The sequence below is a fragment of the Crassostrea angulata genome, chromosome 4 (assembly GCF_025612915.1).
Source record: "Crassostrea angulata isolate pt1a10 chromosome 4, ASM2561291v2, whole genome shotgun sequence".
NCBI classification, from domain to species: domain Eukaryota; kingdom Metazoa; phylum Mollusca; class Bivalvia; order Ostreida; family Ostreidae; genus Magallana; species Magallana angulata.
The window spans coordinates 13,560,676-13,580,398 of NC_069114.1; the positions used below are offsets into that span (position 1 = coordinate 13,560,676).

Below are 19,723 nucleotides of genomic sequence, written 5' to 3' on the forward strand. Positions count from 1 at the left end.
TCCGCTAACTAACGAATCGTGTACCTTTGGCAAGCGAACAGTTATATCATGGGAATATTGTATAAGATATTCCGGAACTTTTCCAAAACCAAGAAATAAGAATTCCTTTAACGCTAAATGGGCATTTCTAAGAGAATAATTTTAAATTTTGGCAAAGTCCTAGAAATATAGATAGAAAACTTAACTTTAAATAATGGATTGTGATTTGTGTAGTAATGGAATTGTTTTTTTAAACTTATCAGGTGAAAAACTTAAATAGACAATGTGCAGATCTATTTTCATGCCTTATAATTTGGAAAGATATAATTTAATCCTCATCAAGTATTTTAATTAATAATGTTTAAGCAGAGCTTGACAAATAGCATTGCCCCGTCAATGGGTGCATCCATCTATAAATTGAGCCATTTTGAGGTCCCGAAATATATCATTGATTTTTTCATAGCACGACCTTCGAAAAAAAGCTTCCGAAAGATCATCATCATAAAGATGAAAGCACAGCATATAATAGTATGTCTACATCACAACGAAATGAAAAACTACCGTACGGAATGCTAACAGCACCGGACATAATAGTTAACGTTCCTCATCATCATCATAATAACAGAAATACTTCATACAGTAATAAATATACTGTATGTAATGTGAGAAGTACATTGTATTAATAGTGCCTGTTTGAGAGGGTAAGAGTTAAAATTGACACCCCGAGAAAACCGTTGTCAACCAACGCGAAGCGGAGGTTGACAATGGTTTTCGAAGGGTGTCAATTTTAACGCTTACCCTCCTAAACAGGCACTATTTATTTTATAATACGGAATGTCTTAGTTTTTAAAGAAAACTTTACTGCTTTAATATAGGATGACGTGAATTCTATGGCGAAACGTACGCGCATAATTTACGCGCATGTAACAATTCGTTGTGTTACCCGTTTCCAAGTATGTTGCTAACGCTGAGGGTATTAGAACGGATTATCAACTGCGTATAAACCAACCAGATTTCAGTATTTAACATGAAAGTATAATAAAATATAATGTTGTGTTTACCGTATATAATGTTAGAACGACCGCATATGATGTTAGAAGCACCTCATATAATGATAAATGTACATAATATAGTGATATCACTCGTCATATAATGAAAGAATGAAGTACTTTATGAAATGGAAATATGCACACGATATAATGTAAAAAAGACTTCATATTATGAATATACTACCAAATATAATATGACAACACTGCGTATAATGTTTAATCCTCATATAAGACAGTCCCGGCGTTCCAAAGGTGCGCGTGGACATGACCGTGCACTACCTCCCCCCCCCTCCCCCAACTTTGCTTCCTGCATGACTGAGGTATGTTTACACTGAATTCTGTGTTTTATGCATGAATAAGATGAATGTATGCACTTTTACAACACATCAGCTTTTATAGAGAAATATTGATTGAATAGGAGAATCTCAAGTCCAAAAACAATATCTATTTCTTTGAAACCAAAAAAAATAGCCTACATTTTAAAGCTGAATTGAATATGTTCAGCATGCAGTGATAAAGAATGTCTGATCTCTATATTTAAACCTCTCAACAATGTGTGATCCCGATACTGAACTAACACATATACGGTACAAGCACATTAGTACCTGGCATTAAATTCAATCAAACGATCTTGCACTTGTAGCAACTGACCAGGAAGAATAAACACCAGAAGCCCGCCATGTTGGATCTTGAAGACTTGTAGTTTACCAATGGGGTAGCGTTAGGTAAATTTTATAATCCCCTTTCTTACTGTGTTTTCTTAATAATCAAAAACGGTCAAGAAAAATTTAAAATATGGTGACCATGCACATTGTCATATAATGTAAATCAAATGCATGAAATAGAATCTCTGGATCCTACAAATATAGACATATTAATTAAATCAAGATGGTATATAAATGTATACTTCATCAATACAGACTGAATTTTACTTTTCAGGTCTACTTCCTCCTATAGTATTTTAATTACAGCTAGCGGTTTCCTGAACATGGACCCCCTATACAGCCTCCAGGATCTTGTACGCTGCAGCCTTTGTGAAACCTCTGAGACTTCCATGTACTGTAAAATTTGTCATATACATCTGTGTAAAGACTGTGTAGAGAAACATTTCTCTGATTCCTCAAAAGTTCATAATGTGGTGCCACTTAAACAATATCTAACCACTTTGAACAGCCCTAAATGTAGGAAACACCCCAAAAAACAATGTGAACTCCACTGTGAACAATGTGATATTCCTATTTGTGCAAAATGTATATCATCTGGAAAACATTCAGGACATAACCAAGTCGGCATTTTCCAAAGTTTTGACAACAAAACAGAAATTTTACAAAAAGATTTGCAAGAATTAGAAAAATCCATTTATCTTAAATACAAAGAGATTGCATCCAACATCCAAGCGCAGAAAGCTGATCTGAGTAAAAACTCCCAGATATTGACAACAACAATCGACAAACAAGGAGAAGTCTGGCACAGAGAAATAGACACCAATATCACAAACCTGAAATCTAACGTGGAGGAAATGGAATCCAAACACCTAGTCGTCCTGAATAAACAGGAAGATGAAATCACACACACCATTTCTGAAATCACACAGACCATTGCTGAGCTGAAGAAGTTACTGAACTCCAAAGATGTCAGCCTTGTCTCCGAGTACAAATCCAGGATTGCTGAATTCAGAAGATTGCCTCCTAAACTCAAAGTGTCCTTACCAAACTTTAAGCCTCAGGAAATCCACACAGATCAGCTGATTGAACAGTTTGGTTCTCTGTCAGCATTATCTTTTACAACAGAGGAACAAGTCTACAGCATGGCGCCCCCAGACCGGTCAATTATGGGTGTACCCCAGGTCATCACAACAATAGACACAGGGTATGATTATCTACACGGTGTAACGTGTCTGAATGATACAGAGATCTGGACACGTGGTTATGATAACATGATGAAACTCTTCAACCTCCAGGGAGAACGAGTGGAGTCCATCCGAACCAAGTCAGGGAACAGGCCACACGACATAGCAGTGACAAGGAGTGGGGATCTAGTTTATACTGATAACAATGATAGAACTGTGAACATAGTGAACAATACACAGATACAGACAGTGATCAGACTACAGGGGTGGAAACCTTGCGGTGTCTGTAGTACCTCCTCTGGTGACCTCCTGGTTGTCATGGACAGCGATGGTTATAAACGATCAAAAGTTGTGCGTTACTCTGGTTCCACAGAGAAACAAATTATTCAGTACGATGACAAAGGACGACCTCTCTATTCATCTGGTCCTTACAGTAATTACATCAGTGAGAACAGGAACCTAGATATCTGTGTGTCAGACTGTAACGCCCGTGCAGTAGTGGTGGTCAATCAGGCCGGGAAACTCCGGTTTATCTACACTGGTCCTCCCTCTCCTACCAAGGAATCATTTGATCCATGGGGCATCACAACAGACAGCCAGGGTCGGATCCTGACAGCTGACTATTACAACCACCGTATCCACATCCTGGATCAGGACGGACAGTTCCTCCGCTACATTGACAACTGTCATTTACGGCATCCATGGGGTTTATGTGTGGACGCCAGAGACAACCTCTTCGTGGCCGAGAACAACATAGGTGAAGTGCAAAAAATTCAATATTACATGTAAATCAATTAACTGTATCAATTATACGTAAACAAAGCGTATAAGTATATATTACATACTGTGTGTAAATATAATGTAAGCAAACTATTAACATTACATGTCATCGTTTGGTGTGTATCAGATGTAAACACGCTGTGTGTGGATAATTTAATGTATCACACATAAACTGACCGTGCCTACAAGATGTAAACAGACTGTCTAACTGTATCTGTGTTAGGTTTACATGAGTTAATCATTCCCTTTATTCAATCTTTATTTGTTTATATATCATATGTTTGTATGCTAACAAATTGTTCTTTCATATTGATATTACATCTCAAAACAACAGACCATGTTTATATATTATATGTAAACAAACTGTATGTGTTTATATATCACACGTAAATCAAGTGATTCTATGTACATGTATAATACATATAAACTAACTCCTTTTTCTATTAGATGTATATAAAATATTACTTATTAGGTTTGTTACTGGCTGTTTAAAGAAATTTGTGGGGTCGGTAAAGTCCATAGAAGGCGAGGCGGAGCCGAGCCTTCTATGGACTTTACCGACCCCACAAATTTCTTTAAACAGTCAGTAACAAACCTGATAAGTGTTTTGTTTTGTCGAGGACCTAAAGTTTGATATGTAAACAAACGTTTGTGTAGAAAATCAGTACAAATAACGTTACGTCCGCCATGTTGCCCTATAAATTTTGACGCTTGCCTTTTAAAGAAATTTGTAAGGCAGCCACGTGACGCGTTTCATCCAATGACGTCGCGACATTCTAGTCCGAGGCAAAACAATGACTTTTACTGTGTCTATAATCTGTGTTTGTTACATTAGAATGAATGGACTGTATTTGTTATATGTTGTTATCAGCAAACTCTGTGTGACATGTTTTAATTACACATAATGAGTTAACAGACAGGCAGCACTCAATTCTTTACCAGCAATGGAGCGAGGCCACAAAGGGACTGAGGCCCATTACTTATATAGAGGAGTGATACCTGTATATTAAAACAATCAGAATTCACACCCAATGAGACAATTGTTGTGACTTACCTTTAAACCTTTGGAATTAGAATAGATGTTTGATTTACTGCTAATCTTGTATCTTCTGTTCTAACTTAATAGAATTCTTTTGTGGACTTTTTTGTCCCTTGGTGTTTTTATCTGAAAGATTTTTCAGAACTGCTTACAAGATTCTAAAAATGTATTTAGACCATGAGTATGTTGACATATATATATACATGATACTGCTTATGAATGATAATTGATAATTTGTTTTTAAATAAAACTTTAAACAAAGAAATCAATGTATTGATCATCAACAACTAGCCTTTTAAATTTGACATCAACCACATGATGGCGTCAGAACTGTGGCGCCTGCAGGGTCAGCAATTGTCCAATTGTCATGCTAACTTATAGTTTTATTTAAAAGAGAATGGGAATTATATTATATAAAATAAAAGTACAAAATTTGTACATTTAAGAACTAGTACCAATTTGTCTTCGTTGAAGCGGCAATAATAACGCCAATCTATGGTCAGTGGAGCAGTGAGGTAAAACGCTCACGCTATCTCTCAGCAAGTGCAGTTATGAGTGTGGATTGACAGCAATGTCTGAGATGATTTGACTGCTATTTGATGACTGTAACAAATAAAATTCATGTGAAATATGAAAATATGAAATATAAAAAAAAAAAACTGTTTGTTTTAAGACACTCAAGCTTTCAAAAAAAAAAATCAATTTTTTTTAGATAAAAAGATATATTAACGGCCCCGATTTCCTATGTAGTTTTGAATGTTATCAAATTTTTAGAAGGCAGTATGGGAATTTGTTGAAAATGCGCTAAATGTCACCTTTTCCGATTATATTTTTGTTTTTATCTCTGTCCATTATTTTTTTTCGACCGATCGATTTAATCTTTAGAACTGGATCGTGAGGGTTTCAGCGCTGTCAGTATCTATAGAATTATGATTCACACCTGGTTTTTTATGAATTAGAGAGGCAAAACTGGGTGTGTATAATAAGCCCAAATCAAACAAATAAATGCTTTCTCTGGTGATTTATGCGCGATATGAAGGTTGCAACATTGCAAAAAAATAAAAAAATAAAAATATAAATAAATATTATTAACAAAACACGCCCTAGCGGGTTAATATTGAATTTTTATCCTGCGATGATCGCTACCGTCATAACCCGCATGAATCATCAATGAAAGTATTTTGTTGTTTCTATTTACATCCTCATTTTAACAGATCAATGAGTTGTTCGTAAAGAGTAGGTAAAATTAACTAAAACATTCTTAATGTACATCAATACTTTAAATAAACGGAAAGGGTAAATCATCTTGAAACTGTTATCGTGCCAGTACCTACGGTGTCGCAAAAGTTCGGAATATTTTTCCAAACATGAGTAGTTAATGATAATGTATTACTAAAAATATTTGACATCATAATTACAGCTCATACTTTTATTACCATATATAAAATTATTGACTCGCTGTTTTCTGCTTTAATACCGATAAATCCTGATCGAAAAAAACTGTATAATATTATAAACGTTGAACCTACCTCATATTTTTTATCGGAACTTATTTTTTAATTCGTTTAGCAATAATTAATCAGTAACTTTGTAATCGTCAAGAGCAATCTCGTTATATATTCATTTTCTTGTGACAATTACTGAAGAACTCGAGAATATCAGACGGTTTAACGATCCCGTCCGAACCTTGGCTTCCTTTTCATATTTGTTTTAGTCGATGGAGCGGATTCATAAAATTATTTACGACTTTGATGAAGTGTGTAAGATTTACAAATGATTTTGAAATATGTATATGTAGGATACATAAAGACTTATTATACAGCTTGAATACAGCGCACTGACGGTGTATTTATATGCATGCATAAGCTTTGGATTATGAGTAATGGACGGTTGAGAGTTATCTTAAACCGATGGTGAAATATACATTCAAAACACGGAATCAATCTCTGCATACTGCATGTTTTTTCTATAATACTAAATCTGCATATTTGCTGTGGAAGGATCACACACGGATAATAAGTATCTGGATGTTATTTTTCAGGTGTGGGCACGTTCGGAATGTGAATAAGCAAAGGCGGTGTGTGTGTGTGGGGGGGGGGGGGGGGCTTAACAATTGTAGAAAAACAATCACAGTAGCTAAAAATGTGTCTAGAATCGACCGGAAAGTAAAAATATCCAACATACACTAAAAAAAAAACCTTTTTAAATTATGTGAAATTTATCAATATTGGATGGGGGTGAATATCATCCGATCTAGGGAAGGGGCACTCTTTTCCATAAATTCTGCATAAAGTCGAATGGAAAAAATCTTTTGAACAGGAAGGGTGGTGTAAAGGGCATGATCCCAGCAGTGGTAAATTAGATACTTTTTTCTTTTTTCTGTGAGTATACAGGTTAAAGTTTAGTTACCGTGGTGAAAACTTCAAAAGAATAGTTCAGTGCTGCTACTATAATTGCATCAATAAGTTGTACAATGGATCATGATTAAACAAAATTGTATAATTAATACTTTACTTCTGATATTGTTTTCAAAGTTCTTTACTAAAATATGACATATTTAATCCTGTCATGAAAATCGCATAATTTATGTTGTTAAAGAACAGAAGCTACTAATATAATTTAGCTATTGATTATTTATATGGAAAAGACAGTGTTTATGTAAATGAAATATGTTCACATAAAATACCCCACTACATGTAACTAGTTTCTCATTGATATCCTCAAATAAACTGAACAACCGCCATTTTTTTTGGGGGGGGGGGGCAATTACTTTTCACTAGCAGACAACTGCGCTGACAGTAGAAATAACAACAAACCTTTGTCTCTGAAATAAATGAATAGCATAGATGCAAGCATACAACTATATGCAGCGATGTGAAAATATACTGATAACTAAGTGCTGTATTACGACTAATTCACAGTAATGATTGTTGACGTTGCGTATGTGAAACACGACGTCATGATTTTCCTATTGAAAAAGCATCTCTGTAAATGGGCAAAAAACTCTACTTAGAATAAGCGTATAGCCATAGAATTTTAGATTTGAGAACTTTAAGATGTGTTTATTAAATGATATCTTCAACTTAATAATAAGTTCATCACTGAAAATCTATTCCCAGTCTCACATATGCTTACTAGCAGCAATTGTCTGTCAAAGAGGTGAACATTCATTTGATTGAAATTATATAAAACATGTCTTGACTTTTAAAAATGTAAAGAATTTGGATATCAATAAATGCACATATTGATCATGCATAACACAACACAGTGAATCTCAGATATTTCATCATCATCGTCATCTGTATAAAAAAAATTATCATCGAAGTGTGTACAATCATGTGGATTTCATTCTCACATCAATTGATCTTACCAAGATATGTCAAGATCGAGCAACAAAATGTTTTAATTATATTTTCAAGCAGGCTTTCAGTGTATGTGACAGAAAAGTTGGATTAAAGAGCAAACAGCCTCAGTTGTTTAACATTAAAAACTGACACTCCAAGCTGGATGTAATACATGAAATTATGATTGGCAGATGGTACAAGTAAATGCACACTCTAGCACTGCAAGAAGAAATTCTAAGCTGTAGTTACCGATTTCTGGGAGTTTTAGAATCATGATTTCTAAGTATATACAGAAAGTCAGACATCAGAGATGGTATATGTTAGATCATTATGAATAATACTGAAATCAATTTTTTTTTATTTCTATTGCAACACAAAATTGGATTGGCCATATAACAAGTTTATCACAATATAAAGATACAAAATTTTATTGGCAAGAGCAATTAAGATAATACATGTACATGTATATTGCATTTATTCGAGATTTGAGAAAAAATTCACTAAACCTAAGTACTTATAGGTATTTCTGATTTGCAGTTATATTGAAAACATATGTACATTTTGTATATAATGAACTATATATAAGTACAGGTATATCTAAAACATTTATCAGCTACACATGAACATGTATTTTGAATTCTGGGATTTGTATACCATTAGTTAATTTTTAAAAAATTCATTATTTGAATCAAGACTAAAATGTCACGTTATCTTAGTCATTCTCAAAATAAAGTATATCACACAGGATCAAAATTAGAGCAGCTACAAGATTGTCTAAGATTTAAGTACCATCAAGGGCAATAACTCTTACTTGCTGCGTGTGTGAGAATAAGCATAGGCCAGGATTTCTGCTGCCCGGCCCGTTCCTGAACAGACGACAACGGGAATATGGTGATTGAGAGACACCATGGCGTCACTGATAGCGTCAGTCCCGCCCTCTAAGATCACCAACACAACCGGTATCCCTAACCCACCAGCTAAGAATATAACACAAAACTTAGTACAACATCGAGAAAATTACACGCTGGGAAATTTTAATCACAATCACCTTGAATTTTAGTATTAGTTGTAAGAATATAAAAGTATACCTCTAACACATAAATTTTTAAGGCTTTCTTTGATTTTTAATTTGTTCATATGGAACAAAATAGTCAAAATACTAAAATGAGGAAAAACATATAAAATGATTTTAATAAAATTAAAACAAGGAAAAATTTATAACAAAATTCTTTTCCTACCCTCTGTAGGTTTGGAGACTTTCTGCTCAAATGATGCCCGAAACTCAGACGCTCCTTTATAATTGTTCCTGTATCCATCGTCGACAAACACAAAGTGTGTGTGATTCGGATTTAAGGGCACAGGCTTACCATGTTGAATAACGTTGCTGGTATTGAAATGAACTGGAAAGCAGCCCTAAATTTAAAAATAATTGCAGATGGTGAATCCTTGGAATGTATCCGAGTGATTATTATGGTTTGAACAAATAGACAAAGTCTAGTAATGGTTATATACACATGTTTCTTAAAGACCTCTGTTTCCCATATTGACTATTCATGTTCATACGAGGGTCAATCAAAAAATACGAAGACTTTTGTCATAGCTATGTTATTTAACGTCATATAATTACTTAATTTGGTAGACTTAATTTAGCAATAGTTTCAGACAATTTGCAAGAAAAAAAGTTAATAAATTTCTTTATTTTTAAGAATTATTTAGAATTTAATCCTGCAAAAATGAGGTCACGGCGCACGGTCAAAATTTGTGTTATGTCAACAATAAACCATATAATGTTGAAAGTATTATCTCAATAAATTTGGCTTAAAACCAAATTATATTGAAACTTCAAATTTAGTATAATCATGGTATTCTCTGTACCAAATAATGACGGGATATATTGTTTTGTCGAACAGATATTAGTTACTTAAGTCAGATAGTCCTCTTTAGAATTGACTAAAAACATCGACGTCGCCTGATGTCACGGCGCAACGAGAAGTACAAATAAAATGGATTTAACTCAGGGAAAAGCCGATACAAGCTGTGAAAATGCTCAATGGTGCAAAAAATAAGTCAACAAATATTTGCAAGTTTGTGTTTAACTGTAATAAATTTTGTGGGGATGGTGGTCATTGTTGTTTGAATACAAAACAGTCCGAAAGAGAGTAGACTATATGTAAATATTTGGTCATAAAAGAAGTAACGTCAACCGACGTTCAGGGTTATCCTTATTGTAAACTAAGAGATACACGGTTAGAAAATGAAAACTTTGAAGAACTAACTTATGATTCTCGAGAAAATGTGTGCAAATAAGATGTTAAGTGGTTCAGTGCCATTTTAAATTGTAAGAAGAGAGGCACAAGAGACTAAGCGTGATATATTGATGGGGTATATCTATAAACTGTGCGTGTTTAATTTTGACGTCATGTTTTGAACGTTACCGTGCGCCGTGGTGACAAAACATGTTGTTTTTAAAAAGGGGTTACAAAAATACCGTTTCATCAAATGGACTAAAACTTCGCATATCAGTAACATAAGTGTTGGTGCACAGATTAATTTGTTTCGTATGACTTTCATGAAAAATATATGATAGACAGCCGCATTGTCTTCGTATTTTTTGATTGACCCTCGTATATAAGCTGATTAGAAAAGAACTTTTAAAATTATTGTATATAAAAAAGTATAAAACAGCTTGATGAGAAATACAGAATATTGTGTCAGCTTATTTAGCACTTCACTACATACAGACAATGACAATCAAAAAATAGTCCACATAGCTGGACTAAGGTGAAATAACCCTTATAAAACCTAATTAATATATACTGACCCCTTACATTCACAGTTGCATGATATTTATGCATCTATGAAAATCTAAAACAAAAATTCCACCTTAAAGTTTAACAGAATGCATTTATAAGATGTGTCTTAAGCAATACAAATGTGCAGAGTTAGTTACAAAATATTTTTTAAATGAACCATAATATGTTAAATGCACTTACATCTCCATCACTCTCCAGGTATTTCCTGTCTTTGACATATCCCCAGGGCCCTATACCGATCAGACGCAGAGTGTGGGTGATGCGGTCGTCGTCCCACAAGAAGGACTGTCCCTCACTGACCGCATTCCCGACCGCCTTCATCACCCCGACATTTGACCCAGTTGTGATCAGCCAAGCATTTGTTGTCTTTGCCGCCTGAGGAGAAAAGTTATTAAACATTGTAAACGGAGTGACAATTATACAAAGCACCTGCTGTTGAGACCCATGAGAATCTAATTTGGTTTACTAACCTTTTTTTTGACATTGTTCAATTGAAAGGTAGGAACTTATTCCTACTGTAAACCTTATTTGATTTGCTATTGATTGATTTCATCACCTCTTAAGCAGTTGGTGATAATATTTGACATGAGGTCACCTACACAGGTTCATTTTAAAACTGCTTTTTTTAAGTTGAAAAATTTGACTCACTCCCATAGCCTCAACCCCCCCCCCCCCCCCAAAAAAAAAAAAAGTGGCTATAAAACTATGCTCTCCAGCATGTGTTGTAGTTCAAAGAACCAGAACTAGAAGAACAAAAGCGAGGTTCTAATAATCAATATACCTTAATGAGACCAGTGTTGAACGTTTCTCTCATCTTGTTGTCCAGCTTGAAGCTCTTTGCCCCTCCTATTACAGATATACACAAGCTGGGACGTTTGGGTTCCATTATTTTCCAGTGTTTTTCCATACGTTCCAAGCATCTGTCTACGGAGTCATTGTGACTTAGTCGCACATACTGAAAGAACATTTTCATCAGTAAAACTTCACAATACAATCTGTAGCAAAAACATGCCATGTTAGCTTAATTTGTACTAAAACCTTAACTGAGCACACATCAAATAGAAATCTACAATGGCTCATTTTTAACTTCACCTGAACCTGTACTTTATTCATTTTCAATACTTTCTTTTTTCCTAATGTTATTGCGTAAGGGTCATTGACAATGATACTAATGACGGAAAATAGAAACAATTGTGACATCAATTTCATTAACATTCAGACTTAATATAAAAAAAATTTAAGATTACTCTATGGATTTTTCAAGCTTAATATATTACAGTAGCATTCATTAAGTCAATTCTAAGAGATGCATGCATTGACAAAAGTCAAATCTGACTGTATACCTTAGCAGGTTTGGAGTTGTCATTGTTCACAAAACTGATTTTGCCAAATGTTGTACAGATGTTTTCCCGGAACGCATCCTCTTTACTCCAGGGAACTGAGTGTAAAAGTGAGGCTAAATTTTCTGGAGGAGCTTTGAAGAGGGTCTCCCGATTTATGTGGCTTCTCAACTCTGCAACAGATGAAAAGTTTGAAATTTAAAGATCTCAGCGTAATGAATTGTCTTGTTATAAAAGTTTCACTTTTCACAATTATTCTTCAAATCTTCACAAATTTCACAAAAATTTCATTATACCTGTCTGACTGAGTAAAAATTTGTGTTTAAAATGTTTGGTAAATATATTTATTTTTATTTCCCATTTCATCAAAATGTTTAAATGATAGGGAAACTTACTCTCCGGAATAAGATATGCCTCCACAATGTCCCTTTGAACATTGTTCATTGGTTGAGCACTGGAAAGTCCAGCATGCTCTGTCAAAATTTCTCCACAGTGGCATCTGACAGAAAATTAGATAAATGTATAAAATATTGAATTTAAAAGTACAAAGATTGTTTCATTTTTATTCTTTCTTCAAATTTAAACATTTAAATATGCATTCATTTTGACTGTTATTCATGTTATTAGGTTATTCATATCATATTTGCAGTAAGATTTTCATTTTAACTTTTACATGTTTTATTCACAAATTTTATTTCAGTGAGATTAGCAATAAAAAATTTATTTCATTTAAGTTAATCTTACTTTAAGTCCCTGATCTTCTTCACTCCAAGCTTTTTAGGGTCTGGCACAAACTTGCTACACTCAATTTGTCGAAAATTTTGTTTAACAAATACCACATGTTCTTGTTTTCTCTAAAAAAGTAAATACACATTATTCAGCTAACTGAGAGGCAATTAACCCCCTCTTAAGCACAAATGATTTAAAATTCTCTTCTCTGACAAAATTAAAGCAATATACATGTTCTTGTATATTATCAATTTTCTGCACTAAAATAGATGCACAATGTATTCAAGTCCTTCAAAATATTCTAATACTTAATTGTGAAATACTGATAATAAAAATATATGTTTACAAAATAATATTCATTTCATCAATTTCTTCCAATTCATATATTAGTTAGACAACAAAATTCTGTATCATCATTATCTCACGAACCTTCTGAAATTCCGAATCCTGGCTCTGTGTATTAATGCGATCGTTAGGAATGCGACCAAGTCCAGGGATCTTTTTACGCATTTCTGAGTATCGCGCCTCCTCAAGTGTCAAAGCTGATTGCACCTCATAAAACCGATCCTGTTGGATTTTTCTTTCTTTCAAATTCATGGCCGATGGACCAGCTCCCCCTTGGTCCGAAGAAAATCGAACCCTGTCATATTTCTCTGAGGGGTATATCTTTGTGTCCATTCCAACACCTGCCATTTTTTTTATTGTCTGAATTTCGGATCAATAACACTTGCCTACTTAATAAATGAAAATAAAATAAAAACAATTTTTACAAGTTAGCAGATGAAAATAACTTTTTTAAAACTTAAATAAATCAAGACAGTATTTTTTTTCTTTATTTACATATGAATCAACCTAATGTATTTGATTGCGCCCATGAGAAAAGGGTGCTTATGGCATTTTTTACAAAACAGAGAAATAACGTCACAAACATATGACGTTACGTCATAACGTCGTCTGAAAAGCGTAAATTTTATAACGCGTCATTTTCATCGCGTTTAGTTTTTATACCTTTTTTTAAATCTAATTTTCACATCATTATAAATCAAAACTTATCATACTTCATTTGAACACAAATTTGATTAACTACATGCATTTCTGTTTTTCCCGATCTGAGCTTAATGCTCCAACTTGGCTATGATTTGGAGAAGAATTATAGAAATATTTTATCAATTTTAGGTGCTTCACCTTTTTTTTTTTTTTTTTTTTTTAGAGCGCATTGATATTAACATATTTACACCAATTACATCTAATTTAAAAAAATCTTATTTCAAATATTCAGACCATGCACATACTGTTGATTCCTTATTTTACGCAGGTTCTCAATTAATTCCGCAATTCAGCAGTTTTCCATCAAATCGCTAGAACATAAAATCGCGAATGCCGAATTTTTATCATAGTACACGTTTAATGTAGGTTAATACATATGTCCAGAAATAAAAGCGAAATTGTAAAATTCGCGAGATGCACTTCTCGCGATTTGACACGGGTATTAATTCATCGTGTTTAAATAGGAATCTACGCTTAAAGTGCGTGGATTAAGAAAGCAAAAAAAAATGAACCTAACAAATACATGTACTTGTATCGTCTTTATTCAGCAAGTACCGTTGCCGGTATTGTTTTAACGTAGCTGCGGGACTGTAGCTCCCGGTCTGAAAAAAATTCGGATGGACGACCTGGGAGGTCGTCCATCCGAATTTTTTCAGACCGGGAGCTACAGTTCTGCAGCTAGTTTTAACGATGTACGACTTTTTAATGTATGCTGCATGTACAATAAACATATCTTCCTGATAGATTACACAAAAGCAGTAAGTAGAAAAAATGTCTTGTTAAACCAGCTAGCTGAAAAATATCACAGTAAAAAAAACTATATAGAAATAAGAGAGATTAAAGTCTGCAGTTCTGCACCCATCTCACCGATCCGGTAAACACTTGTATTGTTTAATTTGTCCTAAGTTTAGATAACATGTGTTTGTATTTCCTTGCACATCCTAATGTTAGGAAAGCTGCATTTACATGTACAAAATGAATCTGATATGCCCATAAAAAACTCAATTCATTGTTTTAATTCTTAACGAGACCAGGTCTAATTATCTCTACCCTATATATTTTTTTATGAAATTTCCTGCATGAAGTTTCACTGGTATATCAATTATCTTTAACAAAAAAAAAAAAATAGCGACCCCGATTTCCTTCAATGTTCCTTCAGTAGTCTTCAATGTTATCAATTTTCTTTAGAAGTCCCTATGGGAATTTGTTGAAAAGGCGCTAAATCTTATTTTCCCCTCATATTATTTGTATCTTTGCCCACGATTTTTTTTCGACGGATTGATTTAATATCTAGAAGTAGATCGTGAGGATTTCAGCTCTGTACGTTTCTATAGAGCTACAAGTATGATTTACTCCTGGTTTTTTAATGAATTGGAGCGGCAAAAATGGGTGTGTGTAATAAGCGCGAATCAAACAATGAAATGCTTTCTCTGGTAAGTAATGCACGATGTGAAGATAGCAACATTGCAATAAATAAATAAATAAATAAATAAAAATTAACATAACACGCCCTAGCGGGTTATGTAATTTTATTCTGTGATGATCGCTACCGTCATAACCCACATGAATCATTAATGAAAGTATTTTATTGTTTATATTTACATCCTTCTTTTTACAGATTAATGAATTGGTCGTAAGGAAAAGTAAAATTAACTTTATTATTGTTAATGTACATCAATACGTTAAATAAACGGAACCGCTACGTCATCTTAAATGGGAGGTTGAGTCTAAAATCATCATGAATCTTTCGTGTAGTCGAGGATTTTTCTAAAGCTAGTCGATTAATGTTTCGACCAATCGATAAACGAATGTAGATTTCAGTCCTGTCAGTTTCTACAGAGATTTGAATTACAATTAATTTTCTTCAGAAATAGAAGGAATCATACTTGGTGGATGTAAATAAAAACAAAGAAGTTAACTCAATGTACAACTTAATCAAAACACCACTTAATGTTCCTATCGGCCGTGTTTTTTGTTAAAAATGACGTTTTAAACAGACGATTTCTTCTAAAAAATTTTATTGAAAATTGCTATGTTAATATTAAATTTTGCTTGTAATTCTGTCCTTATTACGTCGATTTTGTTTTTAATATTGTTGTATATGTTTAAAAGGTGTTAAACAGTCGAATGATTCAGAAATGATGTAATCATACTCTTATCCTTTTCTGAAAATTAAAACTTCCTATTTCAAGTTATAAATTTAAATGAAGAGCCACAACAACAAAATAGTCATGACGTGACTCCTATTATATAATTATAGGTTAACTCCAACGTAATTATACATTGACCTGATTTCTAAATAAAAATTAAAAAAACCAAGATTCTTTACGACGACGCACGCAGTATGCTTAAAAAAGGGGGAAATGTTTTCTTGCCGGTACCTACGGTGAAACAAGAGTTCGGAATATTTTTCCAAACATGAGCATTTAGTGATAATTTATTGGAAAAAATGTAGACATCATAATTAAAACATATTTTTACTACCATATATAAAATTAACGACTCGCTCTTTTCTACTTTAATACCGATAAATCATGATCGAAAATGTTTAATATTACAAACGTTGAACCTACCTCATGTTTTATATCGGGACATATTTTTTAATTCAATTAGCATTAATAAATCAATAACTTTGCAATCGTCAAGACAAATCTTAAAACTTGATGACGGACATTTTCTTCTGACCATTACTGAAGAACTTGAAAATTCAGACAGTTTCACGATCCCGTCCGAACCTGAGTTTTATTTTCACATTTATTTTAGTCGGTGGAGTGGATTCATAAAATTATTTTACTGATTTAATTGTGTAAGATTTACAAATGATTTTGGAATGTAGGATACTTAGAGACTAATTACAGCGCACTGACGGTGTATTTAAATGCATGCATAAGCTGTGGGTTTTGGGTAATGAACGGTTGAGAGTTATCTAAAACTAAAGGTGAAATATACATGTGTACATTCAAAACACGGAATCAATCTCTGCAAACTGCATGTTTTCTCTATAATACTAAACCTACATATTTGCCGTGGAAAAGTAAGTGTCCGGATGTTGATTTTCATGTGTGGGCACGCCCGAAATGTGTAAGCACGGGGGGGGGGGCTTAACTGTTGTAGAAAAAAATCACGGTAGTTTGAAAAAATGTGTCTAGAAGTGATCGAATCGAAAGTAAAAATATTCCACATACACACAAAACCATTTTGTATTATGTGAAATTTATCAGTATTGGAAGGGGGTGAATACCATCCGATCCAGGGAAAGGGCACTCTTTTCCATAAATTCTACATAAAGTCGAATGGAAAAATCTTTTGAACAGAAAGGGTGGTGTAAAGGGCATGATCCCGGCAGTGGTCGATTAACTACTTTTTTAATTGTGTTTATCTGTGAATGCACAGGTTAAAGTCTAGTTACTTCTGAAACAATTTCTAAAACTTCAAAAGAATAGTTCAATGCTACTACATGTATACTTGTACAATGGATCATGATTAAAACAATTGTACGATACGGGACTTCTGATATTGTTTTAAAAGTTCAAGTCTAAAAGATGACATATTTAATAATGTCACGAAAATCGTATATGTTATTTATTTAAAAAAGAACAAAAGCGACTAATCTGTTTTAGCTATTCATTGTTTATATGGAAACGACAGTGTTTATGTACATGAAATACGTTCACATAGATTACTCCACTTAATGGTTTCTCGTTGATATCCCAAAAGAAACTGAAACTAAACAACCGCCGTTTCTTTTTTTCTTTTTTTTGAAAAATCGCTTTTCAGTGGCAGACAACTACGCTGTCAGTAGAAACATTTTACCGGGGTATTTATGATTAAAAAAAAAACAATAAAAACAAACCTTTGTTTTTAAAATAAATGATAACATAGATGCAAGAATATAATTATATGCAACAATGTGATAAGATTCTGATAACAAAGTGCTGTATTTTACGTTTATTAAATGACTAATTCACAGTAATGATTGATAACCTTTACTTAAAAAACGTTTGACGTTGCGTATGTGAAACACGACGTCGTGATTTTCCTTATGAAATAGCATCACTCTAATTGGGAAAAAACTCTACTTAGAATTAGCGTATAGCCATAAAATTTTAGATTTGACAACTTTGAGATGTGTTTAATTCAATTTTGTAAAAATCTTAAAATGTGGAAAAAATGCCATAAGCACCCTTTTCTCATGGGCGCAATCATTTAATTGGTGAGAAGAGTAGCTAAATTGTTTAAATCTGATTGTTTTTAATCGATGCAAATTATTCCCTTTTGTCTGCGTGTACGTCGGGAAAGGGTCATCAATTTTAACACGAGTTTGATTTGGACCACAGGGGCTTGTGTAGATAATAAAACATCGTTATAAAAGTGGGTACCTCGGAGGAAAAATAACAAGGGAGGACGCCATCTTGGATACCGCCTCACTTCATCAGCTAATTTCTCATTGAAATTGTTAAACTAGACATATGCGCCCATTCGTATTCCTTCATAAATGATTTTTCTTTAAGATCTCACCTCCAGTTTAATTCTTTTTACGTCTACATCAACAAATTTTATCTTTTTCTCGCGTAAACATCCGAATCGACAACTCCCTGGCTTTTTCCATAACCAATCATATGACAGAGATCTCACTTGCCATACTTTCGCTTTTGCAGAAGCCAGGGAGTTGTCGATTTTGAATGTTTACGCGAGAAATCATCAAGTTTGTCAATGTTAGTGTAAAAAAGAACTAAAGTGAAGGTTATATCTCAAAGAAAAATCATTTACGAAGGAATACGAATGGGCGCATATGTCTAGTTTAACAATTTCAATGAGAAATTAGCTGATGAAGTGAGGCGGTATCCAAGATGGCGTCCTCCCTTGTTATTTTTCCTCCGAGGTACCCACTTTTTTAACGATGTTTTTTTTTCTACACAAGCCCCTGTGTTTGGACCAATAACGTTGCATTAAAATTTCAAAGTATACATTCTAACTTAATCAAATTTCGACAAAAATTAAGGTTTTAATTCATTTTGCTCAACAATGCAATGTCAACATTGTCAATGAATGGATTATGAACATGATGAACATATGAATAGAAGTTCAAGCACGCAGGGCTATAACAAGGTATAATTTACAATTCACTTACCACCACAGCTAACAAAGAATTAACGTGTACTTAACGTTGCTATACCTTATTCAATCACATTGTCAATGATGATTTTTTATGGTTCTGCAAAAGAATTATCTTTCGCCATGTTTCAGTGCGTGTACGCGAACCGGAAGTTTATGATGCTGCCATGGCGCCATTGTTTACGAATGTGAATTTACGGTGTGTCGATTTACCCAAATGGACCCAAATGGCGACCCAAATGGCGATTAAAGTGGAAAACAAGTATAATAAAATCCTTATTACTAATATTATTACTTGTTTTATGGGGTTGTTAGCCGTTATCAAGAAAAATAAAAACCCAAATGGCGACCCAAATGGCGATTCAAAAGGCGATTCAAGAAAAATATAAATTACAATAAAATCATTTTTAGGCTAATCTTATTACTTGTTTTATGAGGTTGTTAGCCGTTATTCAGAATCTACCAAAAAAAATTGTACTTTAATACTTCATATATATTTTGTAGAGAACCATTATAATTGTTTATTTTTTTTTCTACTCACGCATAAAGTATATATATTGCGTATATGTTTGTAATCTTCTCTATGTTGTAAATAACAACCAAAGAGATAAAATAAAGTGTTGAACTGATAACTATTTA

At 33.5% G+C, this 19,723-nt stretch overlaps 2 protein-coding genes across 4 annotated transcripts; one reads left to right on the forward strand and one right to left on the reverse strand.

Annotated features, from left to right (window-relative positions):
* The first annotated feature begins 2,016 nt into the window (after positions 1-2,016).
* On the forward strand, positions 2,017-3,666 carry LOC128179514 (E3 ubiquitin-protein ligase TRIM71-like). Its single transcript, XM_052846951.1, has one exon. It carries the CDS (start codon positions 2,017-2,019, stop codon positions 3,664-3,666), a length of 1,650 nt encoding a protein of 549 aa, XP_052702911.1.
* Positions 3,667-8,033: 4,367 nt separating this feature from the next.
* Positions 8,034-19,245, reverse strand: LOC128181267 (transient receptor potential cation channel subfamily M member-like 2). 3 transcript variants are annotated; one of them, XM_052849605.1, is made up of 9 exons: positions 19,101-19,245; positions 13,352-13,656; positions 12,938-13,047; positions 12,589-12,692; positions 12,197-12,366; positions 11,635-11,808; positions 11,034-11,228; positions 9,279-9,453; positions 8,034-9,017 (listed from the first exon to the last, which is right to left on the reverse strand). In XM_052849605.1, the coding sequence occupies exons 2-9, from the start codon at positions 13,613-13,615 to the stop codon at positions 8,848-8,850; spliced, it is 1,362 nt and encodes a 453-aa protein (XP_052705565.1). In that variant the 5' UTR covers positions 13,616-13,656; positions 19,101-19,245; the 3' UTR covers positions 8,034-8,847. The 3 variants fall into 3 exon arrangements, with proteins under 3 accessions (XP_052705565.1, XP_052705567.1, XP_052705566.1); XM_052849607.1 differs by having other exon boundaries at positions 19,146-19,237; XM_052849606.1 differs by having other exon boundaries at positions 13,352-13,653; positions 19,101-19,237.
* Positions 19,246-19,723: the final 478 nt, after the last annotated feature.